The 24,813-nt window shown below is 34.6% G+C and overlaps 2 protein-coding genes across 2 annotated transcripts in view; one reads left to right on the top strand and one right to left on the bottom strand.

Annotated features, from left to right (window-relative positions):
* Positions 1-239: 239 nt before the first annotated feature.
* The window catches only part of LOC136818900 (phospholipase DDHD1-like), a 33,306-nt gene continuing 8,732 nt past the window's right edge, over positions 240-24,813 (bottom strand). Inside the window, exons 5-13 of the mRNA XM_067075139.1 lie at positions 17,844-17,957; positions 15,326-15,467; positions 14,837-14,949; positions 14,195-14,301; positions 12,745-12,959; positions 12,017-12,227; positions 11,451-11,597; positions 1,665-1,920; positions 240-1,324 (exon numbers count right to left, since the gene is read on the bottom strand). Of these exons, the coding sequence (XP_066931240.1) occupies positions 1,131-1,324; positions 1,665-1,920; positions 11,451-11,597; positions 12,017-12,227; positions 12,745-12,959; positions 14,195-14,301; positions 14,837-14,949; positions 15,326-15,467; positions 17,844-17,957 (1,499 nt within the window). The 3' untranslated portion in view covers positions 240-1,130. The remainder of the gene's footprint in view (positions 1,325-1,664; positions 1,921-11,450; positions 11,598-12,016; positions 12,228-12,744; positions 12,960-14,194; positions 14,302-14,836; positions 14,950-15,325; positions 15,468-17,843; positions 17,958-24,813) is intronic.
* LOC136818899 (extracellular calcium-sensing receptor-like) lies at positions 18,633-21,656 on the top strand. The gene has a single exon (XM_067075138.1). The coding sequence runs from the start codon at positions 18,686-18,688 to the stop codon at positions 21,332-21,334; it is 2,649 nt and encodes an 882-aa protein (XP_066931239.1). The 5' UTR covers positions 18,633-18,685; the 3' UTR covers positions 21,335-21,656.

Genomic DNA, 24,813 nt, shown 5'->3' on the forward strand with positions numbered 1-24,813 from the left:
ACAGAAAAAATATTCGAAATTTACAATAGAAATTATGTTTTTCGTTAACAGGAGGCTGCAAACATTTTTTGGCCAATAAAAAACGGGTAAGTAATGAGCATCCTGCTTGTTTGATTGGTCACCTTATGGACCAACTCACCATGGTTTAGACAAGAATACTTTAAAAGCTAAAGCTTTAGCTTTTAAAGTATTCTTGGTTTAGAGAATTTGTACCAAAAAGAAAATTTGACTGTCTATGATTGAAAAATGAATAGTTACCATGATAAATTTTTTTCTCATAAAATTCATACTGTACACATAAATTTATAACTTCTCAAACATACGAAAAAAACTGAACAAATTTACGTAGATGCGTTATAAAAATCTAATTTTTAGTTCCATTAAATTAATTAACATCAGCGCTTTGAATTTCTAGCAAGGTAAAACATGCGCAAAATAAATAATTCCCAAATAAAGAATTAATTAATCAATTAATAAGATTAACTGCTGTACATAGGTACATGTCATACGAAAACAAGAATTCTGGATTCCTTGAAAGCGCAAAATTAGGGCTCAAAATGGCTATACATATGTTATTGTATCCTTGAATTAGAGCCAAGTTTGAAGATATGTTATGTGATTGTTGGACTTTACGGCTGAGTGCTTACTGGAAAACGTAGGGTTGTCCCAAATTTATTCATCGCTTATTTTGGACATTAAATTTACGAAATACAAAAATTTCGCCTTGAAAAAGGCTGAGAACAAAAGGTGAAAAATGTTCAACGTTTAAAAATTTAAATAGTTGAACGATCACTCTATAAAGCTACCATGTGAAGACGGTTACGTACCCAGTTTTGTCGTAAAAATCTTAATCTAAATTACAAGAGAAGAATAGACGATATCGCGTTTAGATAAATGCAATGCATTCTGGTTTCTCGGGGACTCTCAAAGGAATTATAATGTTCGATTATATAATGATCTGGAATAGATTATAATTTCCTTGAGGGTCCCCGAGAAACCAGAATGCATTGCATTTATCTAAACGCGATATCGTCTATTCCCGACAGACATCTGTCGCCCAATAAAAATGTCCTTCTCTTTATATTAACGATTGATAAATTAAACCTTTTATCGATCTACCGACTCCGCACTCAGTCGAGGTCAGTTGAGCTGACAATGGTTGGCAGACTGTTACTGGTCGATGATTGGTTCTCCATACCGTACACGTGGTATAATACGAATTTCGCCAGATCGAGGCTATGCCAATATGCCTGGTGAGAAGTGATAGCAGAGAAATATTCGACCATCGATTGCTCTAACACGTAATCTAGTCGATTGTCCAGAACTGGAAGAAACAAGAAGATAAAAATGAGATTGATTGTGAAATGGAATAACTATTCTTTTGGCAGAAAATTACAACTAGCGAAAAAATTGCTTATTGACGAAATGTTTTACCAAAGGAGATAATATATGCCATAATAAGACCTCTAGAAAAAGAAATGTGGCGAATCTGGTCTCTTTAAATAACACATAAAACAGATATAAACAGAAAAGCAAAAATGTTGTTTGTGGGTTCCGTTGAGTTTGGGGGCCTTAACTTAATTAAGTTTTTTAATAAAATCCTAATCAAACCTTTCGTTAAAGTAAATAAACAGGAATCTCAATATGTTGAAAAAAGTCCAAACCTTTCTTGTCTTTTAAGACTTCTTCAGTTTTTTCGACTTCATGTTTAGGTAATTCTACAACTTCAGACTCATCCTTTTTATATTCGATGACGTCAGCTTTACTAGTGCTCGTTTTACTAGCGAAGAAACCTCTCAGCCAGCTCCCCGTTGATTTGGTAGTGGAAGGTGTTTCGTTGTCTTTACAACCCACTTGCGATACCCGAACAGGCGGCACTTCCGAATAATAATCGTAAATCAGCGGCTCCAATCGATAAGCCTGGAAAAAGGAAATATTTTGGAGACAGTATGTATAATGCAGAAAGGAGCTTTCTTCCCTCCAGCTTCTATCAAGTTGGGGTAAAAAACCAATCTAAAGAGTTAATCATTTTCCGATTCTTCATTGACGCAAAAACATCAGGTGAAATCGAGAATAAGTGCTCACTTATTCTGTTTAAGAATAAAAAAATCGCGCCTTTTTTTGGGTATTTACGCATAAATGACGATTAGATGACGTTTTGAAAGCTAATTTAATAGTTATTAGTATTTATGGTAATGTTTTGCTTCTGTCAGCTTAAGACGGAAGCTTGGGTTTCGAGGAGAGGCCCATTCAACCGAATTAATTCTCTTGAACATGTAAACCTTGCACAAAGAACCATTTTATGCCTGATGTAGGCAATCACAAATGCACACATTGTGAAAAACGACTTTCAATCGATAATGATAAAGGAACACTTTGCATTGGCGTCATTTAGGTGTACACCACTATTATACTGACCGCTTTTTTATGGTTACTTTCATCATCGTTCCTTTTCAAAAACCAATCGAGAGAGAAATCTCACAATACATCACACTTCTGGTCAATACCGTGGTAATCATGCTTCTGCTTTACGGTCAGAAGGCTTACCGGATATTCTTCCATCTGGGACAAAACACACAAGCCTATTTCCGTAATCAAATTTTGAGGGGTATGCGACATACAGTTAATCATAGGATTGAAATGAAGCTATCTTAATTATGTTATGAGATTTAATTGTATTTTATCGATTTACCTGCTTAATAAAAACAGGGTCTGATAAAATGAATATAGAATGTTAAATAAAAGTGAAAAGCATAAACATAGAAAAAATTTTAGCTTGAGAAAACGGAGACCTGTTGTATATTTTTTGGAAAGAGCTTTCCAAAAATATATAACAGGTCTCCGTTTTCTCAGGCTAAAATTTTCATTAATTTTTCACCCTATAATTTTTGCCTGAGACCGTCGTATTTGTCCGAAAATCACACCAAAGTGTCCGAAAAAAAAATGGCACCCAAGTTAGTTTGATTCCCCTACCCCTTAGCTTTCCAAAAATGTATAACAAGTGCTTTGACTAAAAAAATTGAGCGATTTTACAAATTTCCCCCTACTAATTGTCATGGTTAGTCGCTAGTTTGTATTTTCTTCACTGCATATAACTTCACTATATTTCATCGATGGCGTAGGTTCCAAAGAAATCCTTCAACAGGATCTTTAAAAGTAACTCCTAAAATTTCGGATAAAAGTGTCATTCTTTTGAGAAAAACACAGTTTCCAGCAAATGTAATTAGTAACAAGTGATACTTTTATGGACCTACCTGGTTATGCATTTAACACATATATAATTGATATCTACATAAGCGTGACCATTAAACAATCATTCAGAACACAAATAGTGACGATCTATTAAAATTAGTCGTTTGTTTCTTATAAAAAAACACGTTTAGAAACCAAAATTTCATGCTCTTGAAATATTCTTTCATATTCAAGACTTCGAGAGCAAAAAAACATGTCTCATAAAAAAATTCAGTAATTTTAAGAACATTGATGTATGCTTATTAATAGTGATTCTCATAAATAAATATGCGTTTTTTGAGCTGAAAAATTCTTTTTTTACAAAAATCTGCTTGGGCCAACTTTTACCTACTTTCATGCAAAAAGTCAGAAAATAACAAGTCCAAAAAACCCTTTTTTTAGCCGTTTTTAGGTGAAATTTACACCAAAATTTTTTTTCCAAAAATCGAGCTCCGTCACATTCGAGGGTTTATAGTTATGCATCTTTGTGAAAAAATCATAAAGAATAAAAGAGCCAATCTCGAGAAAAGCTAATACCTAAGTAATTGATAGTGTGCTTATAAAAAAATATCGAATTTACACAGTTTTTCTATAAAAACAAGCCAAGCAACCAAACTTTCATGTCTAAACACATATATTCTTTAAAAGTAAGCCCTAATGAGCAAAAAAAACATCTATCTCATAAAAAAAATTGAGTAATTTGACTAAGAACATTGATGTATGCTTATTAATAGTGATTCTTATAGATAAACATGCGTCTTTTGAGCCAACAAATTTTTTTTGCAAAAATCTGCTTGAACCATCTTTTACCTATGATGGTACCTTACTTTCCTGCAAAAAATCAGAAAAAAGTCCAAAAAACCCATTTCTTAGCCGTTTTTGGCCCAAATTTGCCAAAAAATTTTTTTTTTTTTGAAAATCGGGCTCCGTCACATTCGAGGGTTTATAGTTATGCATCTTTGCGCAAAAAGTCAGAAAAAACTAACGAGCCAATCATGAGGAAAGCTAATAACGAACGAACGAACGACGGACGAACGGACAAAGGTTAATTTATTACGATTATCGTAGCGTAGTTCACTCTGTGCGCATTGTCTGTTTGATAAAAGTTTTCCCGTACGGAGACCTCTGTGATGAAGTATAATTTTGAAATAAAATGGCCGCCAAAGTACGACAATTGTAAACAAAGGGATGGGGTCCATTGAGGGTCACTTTCTAAGCATGTTTTGGCTGCTTTTTTTATGTTTTTGAGCCAAACTAAAAGCTGAAAAGTAACGAAGACATGTTCAAAATTGTCTAACAGAAAGTTTTTTCCAATTACCCTATTTATCCATGTAGTCCGCCAAAGAAAAATACAAACATTTTAATTACAAAAGTTATGCCAACAAAACAAACTTTACTGCCACTTTACATAGATCGACTGCTGTAAAAGTAATACTGAATTTGAACATAAAAACATGCAGAGATACTCTGAGTATATTCTTTTGCAAAGAACTGAAGTTAAAACCACTTTAAAAACAAGATTCCAATCAAACAACTTCTCTCTCATGTTCGTGAACTCAAAGATCCAAAATGTAAACAAAAAACATTCGATTTGTGCAAAAAGAGTTATTTTGCAATAGAATGCAATTATTAAAAAATAAAGAAGTCAGTTTTGTTATCAAGTGTTATGAAAACACTTCTTTTCGACAAACTTCTATACTTTCTGACAACTCTGACGGCCATTTTGTCTTATCGCCTCCGATTTCTCGCCAAACTCCAACAGCACTCCATCGTAGCGGTTGGTTTGAAAAATCTCAAACCAGAAAAGACAATGACAACAGACCCTCTACAGCAATGAATTTTGAAATTAGCCGTAGATATTGGGTTTGTGTACAGACAACGCTCAACATTGCTCTTAACTTTTTCTAATTATTTAGCACTTTTTGAGCCTCTTTATTCTTATGAAAAATTTCCAATAAAAAAAGTGTATTTCCCTTATTTTTCCATTTTGCCAGATAAACAACCAAAACTGGGGGATAAAGACAGAAGGTTAAGTCGTTAAAACACAATTCTTCATTCCCACGTCAACTCTTTTAATTATCTTTCAGTAAAAAGCTTTCAGAAAGGATTATATGGACTTACCTAAGGAGACCTAAAAGTTATATATAGATTACAACATTCAACATAGAGACATTAGTTTAGCTTTGAAAAAAAAAAATGCAAGAGATCGGTAGCAATTTTCTATTGCAAGCGCCGAATCGGAAAGTGGAATATTATTCTTATTGGAGAATTTCTAAGGTACTAGACAATCTTTTTTACTATTACTATTATTTTTTTATTTATTAATTGTATTTCAGGCACTTCCATATATCTCAATGGCTGTTCGTCCTATTCATAAGTAAACTAAATAAATAAATAAATTACTATGTAAAAAAAAAAATATTATATAATTTTTAATTTGCAAAAAATATACGTTCGACCAAGATCATCGATTGAAGCTTAGATAAATTGGTACAACTGTCCTATCTGGGCAAGTTGAATACAGAGCTATATATCTCTTCAGTGAGGCCTATTCACTTCTAAAAGATATAAGTCTGCAGGCCAAGGCTTGAAAACTTGGAGAAATTCTAAAATGGTGGAGACTATGGGGCGACTTGCCTTGCCAATAAACAGTTTTTCAGATACATTACATACATAATTAGAATCAATCTCTTCAAAATTACGTGCTGGTCTACCAGCAGCTCTCAGATGGAAGCCCTTTAGGTATGATGGGAAATCCTCCAGATGAATCGACTTGTGGGCAAGTTTTAAGAGTTCGAATTCAACCCGTTGTTGCATTGGTAACCAGCCAAGGTTTATTACGTCCTCAGTTGTTGAGTAATTTAGCGTTACAAAGGATGCAATTCGACATAGAAGCCTATCAAGCTTTTTGAATTGATATTGCAGAAGGTTCCAGAATAACGAGCAACAATAGTTGATCCTGAGTAACAATAGTGCGTCTGCGAGTTGCTTACGTAAGCGATACGATGCAGCGCGACGAAGGTATCGAAGAACATATAGCTTTGACAAATTTTGTTAACATGAGCCTCCCAGTTCAAATTTTCGTCGAACTGAACACCAAGCAGTTTATACACGATAACTCTTTCGATCAATTGGTTTGTGTGATGGATATGGAAAGTCGGATGGGTCGGGTTAGCGAGATCGTGCAGCTTTCCCATTCTAGAAGTCGATAAGAGCATGATCTTTGTCTTCTTGTTGTTGAACGCAATATTGTTTTCGGTCGACCAATCTTTGAGTTGATCTAGGCGTTGTTTCATTCTGATTTTGATTGCGTCTGGTAAGTTTTTAGGTCTACAATGCTCGTAATTTGTAGTATCGTCAGCATATTGGTTAGTACTACCACCTTGGACGTTGTCTAGTAAGTCCACGGTGTATAGATTAAACAAGATCAGTCCGAGGATGGAGCCTTGTGGGACACCAAACTGAACATTGCCTTGTTTAGACTGCTTGTCGTCGACCTGAATAAATTACTTGCGATCGCTGAGGTATGATAACATGAGCAACGCAGCCTTGTCGGAGAAGCCGATTTTCCGTAGTTTGGTTATAAGTGTCTTATAATCAACCGTGGCGAAGGCTTTCGAATAATCGAGAAATACTGCAAGTGTGATTTCCCCTTTGTTCATTGCACCAACGATATCATCTCGAATTTTCATAAGCAACATTTCGATCGAGTGACGTTTGCGAAAGCCAGATTGGGTTTGCTTATATATCTGATGTTGGTCGATGCAGTATACGATTTGTTTTGCCATTAAACGTTCAAAGAGTTGGAGAGTATGGGTAGCACGGTAACAGGTCTGAATTGATCTGGAGTGGTGGATTGTTCTGTTTTCGGAATAGGTGTTACTTTGCCGATTTTCCACTGTTGATGAAAGGTGTTTTCGGCGATACCTGTGTTGATTATATGCGTGAGTGGAGAAGCGAGATGATCAGCAATAGGTTTGACGAGTAAAACTAGAAGATTGTCGTACCCAGAAGAGCAGTCAGTTCGGAGTTTCTTGATTTCTTTGACTACTTGTTCATATGTGACGGGTTGGAATTTGAATTCATGCTCAACATCTGTAAATTATACAAATTATACTCCCGCCTAAAAGTTTCAATTTTAAGTCTAACAAAAGAAGCAGTTTTTTCTGTTAACCAAATACAAATGACTGTATTCTAATTAAATTCTGTGAAACTCACCCTAGAGGGTATTCTTACGATACGGCCAATTTTCACCTTGATATTCTTTCTTAGGAGAATCTTATTAAAAAAAGCGTGTAGTTAACCTCATCCCCACTTGAGGGAAAAGTTTCTACCAGCGCACTAGGACAGGAGTTCTTCTTCCAACGTAATCATAGTTAAATTGTTAAGTTAAGTTCGCACTCTAAACCAAAAATGTCACTTTTAAATTCAAAATCAAAATCCAAAAATTACCTTTTATTTTCCCCAAGGTGTTTCCTGATCAAACAATATTTTTGCTAACAACACTTTGTTTATCTAGATTTGAAAACAACTTGGAGATGGAACCAGTGAAGATCTTATGTATGGTTTACTTCATATGTTGTGCTGTCGGGACAACAGGCAATGTAGTAACAATCTACTGCATTGTCAAAGAGATGAGTTTCACACCAATCATCATGGTCGCTGATCAATTCTTATTATCACTTGCTATTGCAGATTTGTTGGTATCGCTTGTAGGTCAGCCTACTACGGCTGTTTATATGATTGTTAACGCTGATGGATACCTAAAAATATTCAGATTCGTGATCGGAACTTTAAGCGGGTTTTCGCTTAGTAGTCTTTGCTTGGTAACTGCAGAAAGATTGGTGAAGATTATCATCCCGAATAAACACAGATCATGGTTCAGGGAGGAAAGGATCAAACCCATTGTAGCTTTCTCCTGGTTAATTCAAATTCTCATACAAACGACATCGTTTTACAGCTCACATATTTTCCTCAGCTTCACGGTCATCAACAGTTTAGGAACCTTGGTATGTTTGGTTGCTAGCTATGTGATTATCTTTCGACAGCATAGAAAGTCCAGGAAAGATTTGTTACATTTTCTAGACAAGAGAGACAAAGAAGATGTGAATCAACCGTCCACAAGTAACAACTATGCCATTCAAAAGATCAGGGGAGAAAAAAAACTGTTAAAACGCGTATTGCTTCTCCTTACAGTCCATTTCCTCATATTCGGCTCAATACCAGTTTTAACACTCAAGTCTATGAAAGAAACTATAGAATATGCAACGTTAAACGATCTCATAGTGGCACTAGTGTTTTCCCTTAATTCAACCGCAAACCCACTGTTGTATGTAATCAGGGATAAAAAGTTCAGACGAAGAGCTCCTCAACTTTTCAAAAAATCACCGGAAATAAATAAAGCAAGGAATGGCAGCGAAAAGAAAAGATGTACAAGTAATGAAGTCATACCTCTCCAAAATACACCGAATGATACGCCGAATAATTATGCAAATAATGTCAAGCCAAAAATATCCCGAATAGTTTTGCCTCTACCGAAAAGAACGTCAAACGATAACACAATCAATATTGAGGAAAAAAGATCCCCAAACAAAATTATGTCTATAAAAAACACACCGAAGGAAAAAAATTGTTAAAGTGGAGGAAAAAGAATCACAAAAAAGTAAAATCGTGCCAATTCAAAATACATCGACTGATAACACAGGTTACAAGGAGCGAAAAAGACTCCGAAAAAAAGTCTTTCCTCTACAAACTCTCCTTGAAGAAGATGTCGTAGACATTTGTAGTTTTAGTCCGGGAGCCAAACCTGAAAAATGGCATTTTGCTTAACCCAAGATTCTACAGGATAAACATTTTTGGAATCCTCAACTATCCTAGTTTAAGAAATGGTCGGTCCCCAAAGCTAACTCCTGGTCAATTTTTCATATTGAGCCCGAGTTTAGGGGTACTTTTTACCCTTTGTAAGAATTTGTTAAGGGAAATATTTTCCATGTATGATATAATTTGCTATATGTCATGAATGAATTGACCAATTGCTTTGAAACTTTGCCAAAAGTTTCAAGATAGATTGGTGATCATCATTGGCAAAAAATTTTTGCGAAAAATTATTTTTGGGGGTTTACCTGGGGCAAAATAGGGAAAATTTGGGTATTTTCACTGAATTTTGACACTTTATAAGACTGGGACCTACCAAAACAACTTTTAATGAGGCACAAACTTTGTGTTATGATAAAATTTGATGCGATACACCCGAAAAATTTCTTGTCAACTGTATTTAGTTTCATTTTTGACGTTTCAGGGGGTGAAAATGCCCATTTTATTGAATTTTTACATAATTTGAGCAATTTTCGCTGCTTATCTTGCCTAAAATATCTTCGAAAATAGTTTTAACTTGATCTTTGTGTAATATACTCTGGAAAATTACAATTCTGACTTGAAACTATCACATTCAGAGTGCAACTGGACAAACCAGGTTGTAAAATTGTCCGTTTTAGTGGATATTTATTGATTTTTGGGCCCATTTGACCCATAAAAAAGTATTAAGGTGTACGAAACTTGATTTCTAACTACTGGAGACATTGATACTTTCTGATAGATAATAGAGGAAAGCAATCTGTGGTTTTCATTATCTGGCATCAGGGATACAGGTGTCAAATCAGGGGGTAAATATGCCAATATCTAGTTCGCAGTTGCCTGAGTTTGGATGTTTTTCTTGAGAAGTTTCCTCAAAAACCTAAATTTTTAGGATGGAAACCAGCTCTAACAAACTTTAAATTACCATTCCATCATTTCTTAGTCCGTTTAAAGACAACTACACAACATTTTCATGCTTTTAACTGAAGTTACGGCTGCATAGTTACAGTGATTTAGCGTTTTGTATTCCCAAATTACGTTTTATATGGCATTTTTAATTTCTCTAGGGAAATTAGGTTTTGTTTTGTTTTGTTTTTAACTGTAATTTTGTACATAGAAATCAGTTCAACACTGAGAGACGCGAGTGAGTGTCTTGTGTGTGAGAGGTGCGTTCTACTAAAATTTAATTTATTGTGCGTTGTCGTCTTATTTCGGTTCTTCATGGTTTTGTAGCATTTTAGATTTGTTTCAGTTCAAGAATGGTGTTTGCCTTTTACATTTTCAGTTGTCTGTTTTCTGTTTGGTTCCCTTAAGTTAGGTTCCTTTTTATCCATTAAAGCTGAGATATTTCGACCAGTCAAATTATTCAAAACATCTTCGTCCCCCACTCACAGAATCCCTTTTTATACAAAACAGGTTCATAGCTATCGCGGGGAGGGAGGGAGGGAGAAGCAAAGTGAAAATACCTCACAGGATCGCAATCACTAAATTTTTGAAATCTGAGAGCATTGACTTTTGATCATTTCCCGCTACTGTATAATAGGTGGACTTTAGAAAAAAATTTTGTTTCGACTGAGAGGGTCTACATTTTGTCTGAAGGGTCCTATTGCGTGAAACTGTTATCTGAAAGGGTCCATACTTTTTCAAATTCAACGACACGCTCCCATTAGCTGCAAAGGTCAATACTCCCCCTTGGTATGGCAATATGCTGATTCATTAGCATTCAATTATCATCACCTTCGTATATATTGATTGGGAAACTTTTAAACAGTGATTTAACAATAGAAAGATAACACGCACGAGGATAGTAAGTATTCCTTATTCACTTATCCTTCACTCATCATTTCCCTTCATATTTTGTTACAAGTATTTCGATGTTCCTGAATCCTTGTGATTTTTAATGGTTGTCATTATTTTCTTCCTTATCGACTTGATGAAAGATATTTTAAATTCAACCTTTAGTTGAAGCATCCTTACAGCTCAAGACAACAAAACAATGCTGTCAAATTCGGCAATTTTGCTGTTGTCGTATTCGAAAGCGCAGTAAAATTAATTTTACATTTCAAAATGAGATGTCAGATGTAGGAAACCTTCCTCTCTATCGTTGTCACTTTCAACGATTCGTTGTCCATCTTAAAATAAAAGAAGAAAACGCCGAAGAATTTTCTTCGTTTTTCTCTACTTTCTTGGAAAACTTGAAAAACTAAGTTAGTGGAAAATATATAAGCGCATTTAAATATCTTTCCAACGACACCAAACGTTTTATTATACGACAACTGGTTGAAAAGTGCACACCTTTTTGACACAGACTTTAATATGGGTGAACAACACCGGAAGAGACCAGCTGAAGAACGAAATAAACTTACGACAGGGTCTGTAGGGTCATAAATGTTGAATGTGCGCTTGCAAACAGAAGTGGGCATAATATGTTGTTCGATATCATCACGTGGTCTGATGCCCCTCATCACTAAGAATACACCAAGTGGTGACCCTATGTTGAACACGTTTTCAACCTAATATGGAGAAGTAATAATCACTTAACTTACATTCATTTTTCTAAAAGCCTTGTAAATTTTCCTACAAATCTACTGCAAATTCAAAACTTCAAATTACGATTGATTGTTGGTCTAAAAACTGTTTCAAACGAGTTTAAGACAGATATATTAAAAATTGTCGTTGAAAGCTCATGGCCCAAGCTTTCTTTGTGGCCTGTTGACGGAGTGCAGGAAAATGGTCTTTTTCTGTATATAGGTTAATTAAAAGTCTAATTTGTTCGTAATACGGAGAGATATCCATTGTATAGGGAGTTTAACGTGGGTTTCATATCTGAATAATAAAAGTTCGAACAAGCGAAAGACCACTGATAAATTTTTCCAAGAGTCACCCGTTAGTATCATAAAAAAGTCTAGAGGAAAACATACGATAAAATTACCTTGAATTCAAGTGAATAACAATCATTATTTTGCTTCCGGCACACGTCACCGGCAGCTTGTAGCGGTGGCCCTCCGGTCTTCATCTCAATTTTGGCCATCTTCATTCGAAGTTCGTGAAGTTGAGCATGCAATTCATCTTCAGAACACAAGGATATGGAGCTCGGTGCTTTCTGCTTTTCACGACCCCATCCCCAAAGCCATGAAACTGCCCTGAATTAAAACAAGCATATTATTAAGTTAAATCATGGAATTATTATCCACAACTGACTGGTTTTTTCCGATTTCTCATTTTCTAGCCTTGTCCGCAGTAATGACGTTATTGTTCACCCTCCTTCCACGCACCATCAAAATGATTCTTCATAGCATCTTATTTGCATTTTTCATCAAAATACACATCAAATACATCATCAAATACATCAGTTCTCCTCTGAGATTCAAATTACTAATTATACAACGTTATGAGGTTTGTAATTGCGAGAAAGATGCAAAAACATGCTATGTATAAGAAATTGAATATTGACACCAGAAATTTTCACTCTTCAACTGGAAAAACCATCACGTGCCACCAAAAGATTTTCATACCACAGTGGAGATATCCACCGTTTAATTCAATGTTTATCCAGAGTCAAATTCACTGTTGTGATTGCCGGAAAACCCTTTTTCTTTACATTCCTCTCAAATTCATAAATAAAGGAGACCCAAGCCATGAAAGTGTTATAAGAAATACCTTTCGTGGCTGTGAGAAGCAACATTGGTGTCAGCTATCTTCTTCTTTTCTTTCATAAGGTACGAATTCCACAGCGTCAAGACATCATGAATGATCACACTACCCAGTGAATGCGCAATAATTGACACTTTGCCGTTCCGCTCCTCAAATGACGGATTTCGCTCAATGAATTTCAAATAAACTGCGTTCATCTCACGGCGCAATGCTTGGATGATCTGCGAAAAAGTTCAAAAGTAAAAATTCATTTAATTACACCAAAGCACCTATTAAACCATCAAACCTTAGATTAACCCATAGTTTACCAGGTAGCATTGACGTCAAATCTCTGAAGTCATTGCATTGATATTCTCATTCCATCCAGGTAAACTTGGCTAAAGCCCTTTGCGACGTTTAGAGCTTATATAGGTGTATACTATATAAATATATATTGCGAGCAGCTTGGTATGACATTTTCAAAACTTTCAATGTTTTTGGCCTTCAAATATAGAGGATTTTTAAGTTTTTGTGGACGTGCAATGTATTTTTCATTGATTTCCGATACTTATTTGATTAACGGTAGGATGAATTTCCTTTTGTACTTTTCTATGGCATTTTGCAGTTGCAGCGTTTTAGTAAGGTGGAAAGAATGGTGTAATAAAATTTTTGAAGATTAAAAGCAATGATGTAATGAGCGGAGTCAAAACAAGACAAGCACATGCTATTAGTAACGGTGCTTTTCAAAGTTTACAGGAAGCTTTCAAAATTTTACAAAAATAATAATATATTCATAGTTTTCAAGATTCATTTTACAGGGGTTCAAGGTTTTCAGGTGCAAATACATAAACTCACTAATGAGTGATCCACCAGGGCGTGAAAAGTACATTTCACACCTTCGCCCACCTAGCAGAATCTCCTACACGTTCAAAGGCTTGAAATATACTTTTCAAACCCACGCGGTCGACTTGTTGTTATTTTACTCTTTTTGTAATTCCCCTTTTCCTAACGTTTTGAGATTTTTCTTTCGGGTCACACGCTTATTTTGTTATAAGAATACACTTTTTATAAGAATGTCCATGATGAACATGGCAAAAAATTAAGAATAATGCTAAGAATATCACCATCATGGAATTTGGCTACTCAAGCTAAGAATGCCATTTTTAGAGCATTTTCAATTCTGAATTGCCAATTACCCTCAAGTAAGGCCCACTACTTCACAAAAATGCCATTTTATGCTTGAGAGGTATGTACTAAATGTTAAATTTAGTCCGAATTAGGATCCTAACCTAAGAATGCTGTAAGAATATTTTACGATGATTTTCCCAAAAAAGTTAAGAACTCATATCAATGATATTATAAAAAAAAGCGTGTAGTTTCCTTATGGACTAATGTTCAACCATAGCGACCGTGTCTAAACAAAATATCTTCAAAAGTCTATTGACGAAATACAGAAAGAATATACTATCTTGATTACCTCTTCACGATAAAAAGGACTTGTGTAATAAAAGACATCTAAAGTTGTGTCGTTGATGACCTTTCGTAAACTTCCCAGATTTGAGGGTGTGATCTTTCCGATGATTCCTAAAATTAAAGGAGTTCAACCGAGAGTTTGTTAACGAGTTGTGTTTCGAATCATGTGTCACGTAAATCGATACCAGACATGGGTACAGAGAATTAGTAATGTTGAGCTTTTAAATAAAGCTTGTTTGAATTCGATTGATAGCTGTCTCTGTCAACGTCAAATGGCATGGACTGGCCATGTAATTCTAATTTCTAATGCCCTGGTTTCGTTTACCAAGAAAAATGATTTCTTGCTGGGTCCGCTCGAAGCGCCCTAAAAGAGGCTCCTCGCTATACGTTTGGTCGGTCTTTGTTTAAAACTTTCAAAAAATGTAACGTTGATAAGTCATGTTGGCATGTTCTTGTTTCTGATAGAATTCAATGTCAAAAGATCTCAATAATAATTTGAATTTATAGCTACACTTTATTTCTTCTAGGATTTTCTTATATATGACAACTTTCTGATAATTCTTTAGGAGTTTGCGCTTTGATTCTCTTGATTTTTTCTTCGGTTCTTCTTCTCTTCATAAAAAAAAAAACTAAAAATAAAAAAAACCTTCGTCCAGTTTCAATTTTGTTCGCCATTCGATTGGGAAAAATTCAATTCGTCCTTCACTCGTGTATTCCTTGAAGTATCGTCTTTCAGCCTTCTCCGCCGAACTTGAAAACCTGAACAAAAAATCAGCTAAGTTATCAAAGTCATAAATTTACTCTAATATTTTGACTCTAAAAAGCGGGAGCAAATCGACTTCCTTAAGCTGGAATATATTATATAAACATGATGAAACCTTGCTCGTTTACCCATTCCGAAAACTTTCAAATTAGACCACCGATTGATAGAAATTCTTATGAAACGACCACTCAGTAAAAGATCAAGTCAGAAAAAGGACTAAAAAGCTATCAAAATCATGTTTTCAAGTTTCCAAGTTGTTGCTATCTTTTTTCATCACCTTAAAAATAGCAAACTAATAAATTACGGTTTTCTAGTCCGTTTAATCAAAAATTCTAAAGCAACCACTTTGTTTTCAAAAGAATAAATTCTTACTTTTTGCGACTGTTGATGATTCCACCCTCTCCATGATAAAGTTGACCCATCCCATGAACGAGAAAGATGATATGCTCAATAGGAGCAAGATCATCATCCAGTTCACATTCCAACTCATAACCTCGATGAATTTCACTGGCACCTGTCAACGAAGTAAAAGCATTGATTTTGAGGCCGGCTTGAGTTTCTGTTATTACTTAGGCTAATAGTGATATGGGCAAAAACTTAGCTATCGTTGAAGAGGAGACTGGATACTGGAGTGTATTTTTGCCAAATTGCCGAATCTACATCAAACACTATGAATTCTCAATCGACATTTTCTGAGATTGGGGAGGAAGTTCCTTTCCACTTTTCCTTTTTCATGAAATTTCGTTGTCTGAAGAGGGATTGTAGAGAATTGAGGAAGAATTGATATAAAAGACATTCAAAAGAAATAAAAAAAATAAAAGGAGAATTTTTTGACATCTCTTTCGAGCAGTGTTGGAATTTCTACACGTCTTTTTTATAAGAGCATCCAAAAATTTTGAAGCCTTCGGATGTCCTTGGTGCTAAGTTTTTGAGTTTTAGGCCAAAAATTGCTCTTAAAGCAGTTCTTTTATCACCATTTTTAAGTAGTTTTCTAACCTTCTAAGAAAGCGGATGTTTTAGTCCTCAAAGCCTTAAAATGTTCTGATTGTTCTTAATATTTTGGCCATCGAGACTTTATCTTCTTATATAGTGTACTCTTATAAAAAATGTATTGAAATTTACATGTAAAAGATCATATGAATGGATATGGCAATTTTGTCTATCGATTATTTCATTCATCAGGACTCAATGTAATTCGACTTCTTCAATCATGAATTTAAATTGTGTAACTTTAAAGGAAACAACAAGATATTTATATCAGGAAATCGGTCAATAATTTATCATTGTTTGACGTTATCAAAAATCAAGAATGGAAAAGTTATTTTCATCTTATCAGTACCCAACAGTGTTTTAAACTACAGTCGCAGGGTACTAACCGGGTGGTGTCTAATTTGGAAGTTCAAAAAAATGAGTACTCCGAGTACCGACGGTACTAATTTAGGGTTGGGTACATCTCCCATTTTAAGCTAGTACCTGATACGAAATGAAGGGTGGGGTGGGTATTATTTTAATTGTTCGTTTAGTACCCAGGTCCTGAATATGGCACATTTGTTTAAGTTTTTTTGTCTTAAACTTTCAGAATTTTGATGAGAAAAGATTTCCTTGTTATGGCTTATGGTATGTCTGCTTGCAGCTGCTTGTGTTACTGAATTGAAAAGTTTCCTTTTTCCAATTCAAGGTATTCCCTACATTTTATACTTATATAGGGAAGTTTGGAGGTCGTTGGCTCCAATAGTTTTTGACAAAATTATAATTATAATTTGAAGAAATTAGCAATCTATTTAAGAAAATAATTAATAATGAAATCCATCTGTCCAAACCCATAAGCCTTCATGATATTCTTCTATTTTTCATGAACTTGATTTATTTTAAATTCCTCTGATAGATCATATATTTTCATTGCAGCTAGTATTTTAACTTACTTTTACCGAAGAATTTCCTGGTTTTAACTATTTTAGCATATTTTAGTGGAAAAAGTTGTGTTTAATTTAAAGAACTTTTAAGATGATCTGAATTAAAAACAGAGTATTACAAGTCATTGTTACAACAAAAAGTTGCTTTTGAAAAAGTAGGACCGTGATTGGTAAGTTTTAAGGGTGGTGTCTCCTATTTTCCTTGATAATTTAAAAGCCGGTACCGGGTTCTCCTTTTCCTCATGAAAAAGGTTAGTACCCGGTACTTAAAAGGGGGTGGTGGTATCTAAGACAATTTTTCCTAAAATTCAGGTTAGTACCCTGCGACTGTACCACCCCTTGTTTGAAAAGTAACATTACAATAAATACAGATTTTGTCAAAACATAGGGAGTAATCAGGAAGTGTTTCTTTCTCTGAGACGGGTACCGTTTGGGGAAAGGAGGGACTTGAAAGGTAATCATTTAAAGGTATCTCATTTGACAGGAGACAAATTAAGACATCTTTTAAAAGTACTGTGATAGGGTAAGGTTACAGCCAGGTGAGAAAATATGGAAAGAATTTTAGGAAAAGATTATTCAAATGGTTCAAGGTTTGGTGACGGATACGCAAACAAATGAATTGAGAGTAATCAGGATTTCGTTCTAATACCCCACTTCCCGCTGGTCAGACAGGGTCAGAGCAAAATCTTTTACTTTCATAGTAGGAGTCTGTAAGTCCCGACCACTGGGTACTTTTTGTTGATAATTGTTTATCATTTAACGATGTACTTAATTGAGTTTCGTCAGAACAAATTAAACGCCTACTTGTACACAACGCCAATCATAACATTTCCTCATGAAAGATAACTTAATATGTAGACGGGAAAATCCTGTATAGCGTGGGAGGGAATTCATATTTTCAAGTAAAAAATCTAAATTCTCATTTCCTTCTCCCAACCAACCAAACAGGGTAACATTCAGTGAATAACTAGACATACCACTCAATCCAATCTTTTGAGCAAGCCTTGAGCCAGTTGATTCACTGATGATGTAGATTTCTGATATATCATGCCATTCCACTCGATTTACTCCAATTTTAATACTGTGAATTGCTGCAAAAAGAAAGGAAGAAAAGTGTATATTAAGCAAATACTCCTAAGAGAAATATGGTAAATGTAAAACGAGGGTCGACCCGAATTTGATCGGGCAAAAATCTTGCAAATCATTCTGAATGAAATACAGATTTTTCAAATCGAGAACTAGAGCTGGAAGAAGTATCCCTTTTGCACTTTTCGTTTACGTGCCTGTTGTTAGTAGGGGCTAATCGAGGTCAAATATATAAGCAATCAGCTTGAATCAGATCACGAGCTTTAAGATTGATAATTTACTGATTGTCAAAATCAGCAGATGAATTTCCGCAGTAAGTTATATTTAAAAGCATGTCTATTCGTAATTAGATATCAAACTAATTAGACTAGTATTATCTTTTGGAGTATGGTGGAGGACATGCATGACGAGGAATAACCTTGTTTCGACAGAACACTTGCGGTTTCCGTTAAAGAAAAAGTTGTGTTAAATAGAGGAGAAGGCATTACTCTAGTTTGTTTGTTTGTTTGTGGTCTCTTCAAAAAGACGTTATTCACCAAGTTTCATGATTCATTCAATACTTCGCCTTTGATAAACTTGCAATGTCATGGTCAGGTCATGACAACATTTTTTACTCAAATAAATGCGCGTGAAGTCTTCAAAGTTTTGCTTGTTTTTCTTAAATCAAAACAGTGAAAGGGTGTTTGAATTTAATCTATGTGTGTATCTGTTTTTCATTTCATATTTAGAAAACATGAAAATAAACAGATTAACCAAACTCCTTGTAGGGCTCGTATCATCACTGGTTGGCTTCGGTGAAACACAACACTTATGCCGACCCAAAGATCTACCTTATCTATACCAGCAGATAACCACACCTTATATTGAAGATGTCAGTAGACCTATGTACCGTTTGCTTGCATTTGCACCAGCTAAAGTCACCAGCTCCTACAACAGAAGTGGCTTCGTATGGATTGAAGTTATGAAATATGCTTTCAAAAAACTGCTAGAAGCTCTACATAGAGAGGGGATTAATTTGAACTTACAGTTAAAAATTTACGATAGCTGCGACCAAATCGATATAGCAACTTTGGAATTATTAGAGATTTTGTTAGGACAGAAGGATGATAATGTTATCGGTATCATTGGACCAGCAAGCTCGACCATGACTGATCATTTTTTGAAATTTCTCTCATTTGAGATATATCCGATCATCAGTTATTCAGCCACAAGTGTCAGATTCAAAAACAGGGATCAATATCCAGGCTTCTTAAGAACAATACCACCAGACAACTTCCAAGCCAGACTTATCGTGGATATAGTAGAAAAATACAAATGGAGTTACATTTCCATTGTAGCTGAAGACAATGAGTATGGGAGAATGGGTCTAAGTGAACTGAAAAAGCTTTTCACCGATCACAACTCAACATGTATTGCTGTGGAGTTGATATTCAAAAGAAATGATACTGCAAACATACAAGGCGCTATTGATTCAATAGCAGCAGACAAGCAAGCGAAGGTTGTTATCATTTGGGCATCTGGCCCTGCAACCATTAATTTTCTGAAGGAAGCAGAAAGACGCAGAATTCATGAAAAGACGTTTATTCTCGGCGAATCGACAAATGTTAGCCCTAGAATTTTGAAGGATTTTTCACCGGATTTAATACAAGGTGTCCTCAGTATTGTTCCGTACAGTGGAATTTATAAAGATTTTGAGATGGAATTTGGAAAAATGAAATACAAGAAGTATAACCATGAGAATTTGTGGCTGAAATTTTTCTTTGAGAAATACACCGATCAAAGGAAACTGAACTCTAGTAAGATCTCCGACTATTGGAAGTTATTACCACAAACAAAGAACGGGAACGTCTTCAATGAAGTAGCTGCTTACATCCAATCCATTAAAGACTTTATACTAAAGAGTGGAAAATGCACGACCAATGATACATCGAAATGCCTCCAATATATCGTTCAAAATAGGGAAGCATTCTGCGTTGACTACCTCAAAAGAGTCGTCTTCACGAATCTGATCGGTGAGAAAGCTAGGTTTAATATTGATGGAGATATAAACGACTCCCAATACCACGTCGCCTCTGTGCAACAGAATAATGAGAATTTGACTTGGGTGACCGTGGCTAATTGGAACACCAAAGATGGACTTGTTCTAACCAAGAATTTCGAATGGTCAGGGGATCAAAAAGAAACACCAATATCAAATTGTGGTACTGACTGTAGACCAGGATTTACATATCAGAGTAGAACAAGACATTGTTGCTGGAATTGTATACCATGTACAGGAAACAAATTTAAGCCAAATATTGGTAACGAAAAATGCAGAGAATGCCCGAAGAAAACTTACGTAAACAAAGACCATACTGGATGTAAACCACTGACCCGAATCATGATCGAATTCGATAGCACTGCTGGTAGAGTGATCGTTTTATTTGCAAGTTTGAATATCTCTTTAGCTGTCATTATCATGGCTGTTTTCATTTCGTTTAGAAAAACACCTGTTGTGTTGTCATCTCAAATCACCATCTCTTTCATACAACTGACTTTCCTAATGGCGTTGAATATACCGACTTTTCTTATTTTCGGACAAATTTCGAACGAGAAATGCATAACTTCAGGCATTTTTATGCCCCTTTGCTTCGTTATGGCAATCACACCTACGTTAATCAAAACACAACGTTTGGTCAAAGTATTCAACTCTAAAACACCACAAAGCTTAAAACATGACAATAAAAACGATTTCTTAAAATTGACAAGTTTAGCAGCTGTTCAAGGGATAATTGTAGTTCTGTTCATCATTTTCAAAGGCACCGACCTGAAATCGAGAATTGTGAATCTTAAAAATTTTGAAGAAAGCTACAGTTGTGATGTAAGGGTTCTAATCTACATTGAGATTGCTTTAGCGTTCCTAATCTTCATCACAGTCAGTATCGCATCGTTTAAAGCACGCGAAATACCGACAAATTACAACGAAACTAGAGTTATTGCTTATGGGACATTTTTATGCACAGTCATCATAATTTCCCTGATATTTTTAAGTAAAAGTATAAGAAACGATATTAATCGAACAGTGGGTATCACCTTTACTTTTCTACTACTTGACTTTGTTCTTCTTGCATTCATGTACTGCCCGAAAATGTGGATCATTTTGTTTAGACCTCAACTAAACACACATCAACATTTCGCTTCGCAAAGAATCAAATCACTGGGAAAGCAATTTGAAATGATACTCCAAAGACAGCATGGAGATAATGATTCAGCTACATCGACACCGATTTGTGTTTGTAGAGCAGGAAAGATCAATTATATTGACATCAAATGTGAAGCATCGCCGATAACTGGCGGTAAAAGAGATAGTCACTGCGGGATTTCGATCGATTCAACAACATAGTGTTTGAAAGCGTGTACATATGTTTCAAGTGAACATTATTTTTAAAACATTTTTATTACTTTGAGTGAAAAGAACTAACGAAATCAATTTAAGTCGACATTGTAAATGATCCTAGGAAAGACGATAAGAAATGACGATCTTTTTTTTGGCCTTTCATAATAAACATAAGAACAAATCCCTTCTTAAGAACCTCAAAAGCAAGCTGTCTGGTTTGGCAAACGAGAAGATGTGTATGGATATTTCCAAAACGGTTTTGTGTTGATCTCTCTTGCAGATATTCAGTCGAACTTAATGCATGAACTTCTAAATAATGCATGAACTAAGAGGGCAGAAATCTCTGATTAGCGGTTAAAAATATTTAACTCGATTCTCCCTACATATAATTTTTTTTATAACCGTTAAGAGTCTATATGTATCAAAATTTCGCCCCCTAATTTTCTGATAATAAAGTTCAATGTTTTTCTGAAAGATCAAAAATACAATATTACGTGTTTCCAAAGCAAATTCGTAAGTTATAAAATATTGTACTTCACAAAAGCTTTTTTTAAGAAATATTGGATTTGTCTCTCCGAAACCAGGATCTCGAACGAAGTCACCTTTTCATCTCAGATTTTCTTTTTATTATAGCTTTGCATTTGTTAAAAATACTAGTACTAGATTACACAGTGTCCTCCTGGTTCAGTTCCCCAAGGAAGATATTATTGCCAGGTTTTGGCCCATGAAAATTAAAAAAAAAATCCTGTTTCAAAATTTCAAATTTTAGATTTCAAAGCGCTTTCATAGTATATCATATTTAATTTTTAACCTTGTATTAGTTTTATGACTAAATATATGGTCTAAGACTAAATAAATGTGGTCCATTTGTGTAAATAGAATAAAAAACAAAAGTTTAGGAAAAAGATCTTTCCCCCAATAAAGCCCCATTAGCAGAAAGTGGGGAGGAAAATATGGATTAGTTGTAATTACGTGTGATCAGTATTTTTATGGGAAAATTGTAAAAAAATGAAACAAGAATTTTTACATTTTAAAGAAAAATTCAATTGGCGTCCATCCTCTAAAATAATGAAACTTTTTGCATTTCTCGGCATAAATCCGAGAAAAAGTGCGAAAAAGTTGTTCATATATATGGAGGAAAATGTCTCCACTAAAATGAATGACTTTCCAGATGGAAAGTTCAATGACAACAATATTAGAAAAATGTGTCTCTTTTTGTTAAATTACTTCCTTTGGATAATATTCCGCTTGAGATAACCTTTTCAACAAGTTCAAATTCGAATTAATCAACATATTGGACCTTGTTTGTCATATCGAGAGAAAACTTTAGTGTATCTTATGAATTAAAGATTCCCGAGAGATAAAAAAAATTATCATTATACAAGGAAAATTCAAATTGTACGGCAATTAAAATAAGTTAATTTGTATTTCCTATGGAAAATCCAATGGCTGTTGTAAAACAATTTTCAAGTGACAAGAATAAACCACTATGCATTTTTCAAAGAAATATATTATTCTGAAAATTTGATGTAATTTGATAAAAGTGAAGTATAATGTGTTTTGAAAGAAAAACCAAAAGGCTTTTACATAGCAAAAGTATTTTGATAGGAAATTTCACCGCATTATTAACATTAAGGAAAATCCCAACAGGGTTGTCATTGACACAAGAATTAAACACAGAAATTGCATAGAAAATGAAACACTCTGTATTTACAAAGGAAAATTTAATAAATATCTCTATCAAAATGATTATTTTGTATTTCTCAAGGACAACCCAATAAAATTTAACAACATTGAAGCAGTATGTAGTGTCAGAAGGGGATACAAAGTATACTTGATTATATGCAAGTGTATTCTTATAGGTAATTTAAATCAGTCTACATGCCAATTTATAATCTGTATTTCTCAAGGAAAATTCCATTATCACTGTTATTGAATAAGAATAAAGTAATTATTAGTTTCATAGAAAATTAAAGCCATAAACAATTTTCATGTCATAAGAAAATTCAATAAAATGTCTTAATCAATAGGTTTTAGGCGGTCATCGAAAAATTGTTCTATTCGCGTCATCCGCCCGCATCAAATCTTCCGCTGATTTTCCGGTGCGGAGATATGGAAAAAAATCTGGGAAAAACAATTTGTTCTTTTAAAGTATAGCTTTTTTCTCAATTGCTCTGACGACCATCGAAAAATTGTTTTGCTCGCGTTACCACCCGCCTCTGAGTTACTGGCGTGTCCGCGCCCGTCCGCCCGCATGCATTTTTAACACCCGTTGCGACGCGAACAGAGCATTTTTTCGATGACCGCCTTACGTCGTATTTCTCCAGGAAAATCTTATATAATTTAAAAAATTGAAACAGTGTGTACTTCCAGGAGATCTGATTCAGATCCCATACTAAAAGGAGATTACTCACATTGCGGCTGTTATTCAACAAAAGTGAGGTTTTGCATTTTCCACAAGAAAACCAAATGGTTGTCACATAAAAAGATTTAAATATTATGTAAGAAACTTCATCTACCAAAAAGATATAATTTTGATTTTCATGGAAAACTTTGCCTGTTTTGTCCTAAAAATGACGCACTGTGTATTTTCATAGGGAAGTCTTCCTGCTTACATCTCATTAGGACTATCATTGGATCAGAACAAAGCAGTTCACGATTTCATGGAAAAAAAGTTAAGCATATTTTTATAGAAAATTATTTCTTTAATAAGTATCAACTAAAGTCCAATATAATTTAACAAAATTGAAGCAATGTCTTTTCAGTGGAACATCCAATCAACATCTTCTACCAAACGGAGATTATTCGTATTTCTGAAGGAAGATTTGGCTGCTATTCAACAAAAGTTAAGTATATGTATTTCCAAAGGAAAATACCATGGCTGACCCATAAAGAACTGGAGGTATCTTTTATTTTAAGGAACTTCAATTGGTGTCTCATCCAAGATGATATAGTTTGTACATTTCATGGAATAGCCAAGGGCTGTTTTAAACAAAAATTGAAGCATTGCGTATTTTCTTAGGAAGGCCGAGTCAGCCTCCCTTTATTTTATATTTCCCAAAGAAAACTCCATTATGGAACAAAACACTACAATAAATGTATTTCTCAAGGAAAATCCAATAAAAAACTTATCTAAATTGAAGTATGTCTTTTCAGTGGGAGGTCAAACCTCCAAATAGGAGAAAAATTTAGAGAATATTTGTATTTCTAAAGGAAAATTTGATTCAACATTAGTAAATGAGAACGAAAGTTAATTCATACAAAAATTGAGCTAATAAATATTTTCATGGAAAATCCAAATTACAGCTGTCGCTGAATGAGATCAAATCACCACATAATTTGATAGAAAAATTGACTAATACGTATTTTCCAAGGAAAATTCAATGGCTGCTGTCACATGAAAAGATTGAATTATCATGGAGTCTTAATTGGAAACTTAATTTGTTCCTGGATCAATAAGATATATTCCTACTTTTCATTGAAAA

Source organism: Clytia hemisphaerica, unplaced genomic scaffold (genome assembly GCF_902728285.1).
Source record: "Clytia hemisphaerica strain Z4C2 unplaced genomic scaffold, Clytia hemisphaerica genome assembly, whole genome shotgun sequence".
In the NCBI taxonomy this organism is placed as follows: domain Eukaryota; kingdom Metazoa; phylum Cnidaria; class Hydrozoa; order Leptothecata; family Clytiidae; genus Clytia; species Clytia hemisphaerica.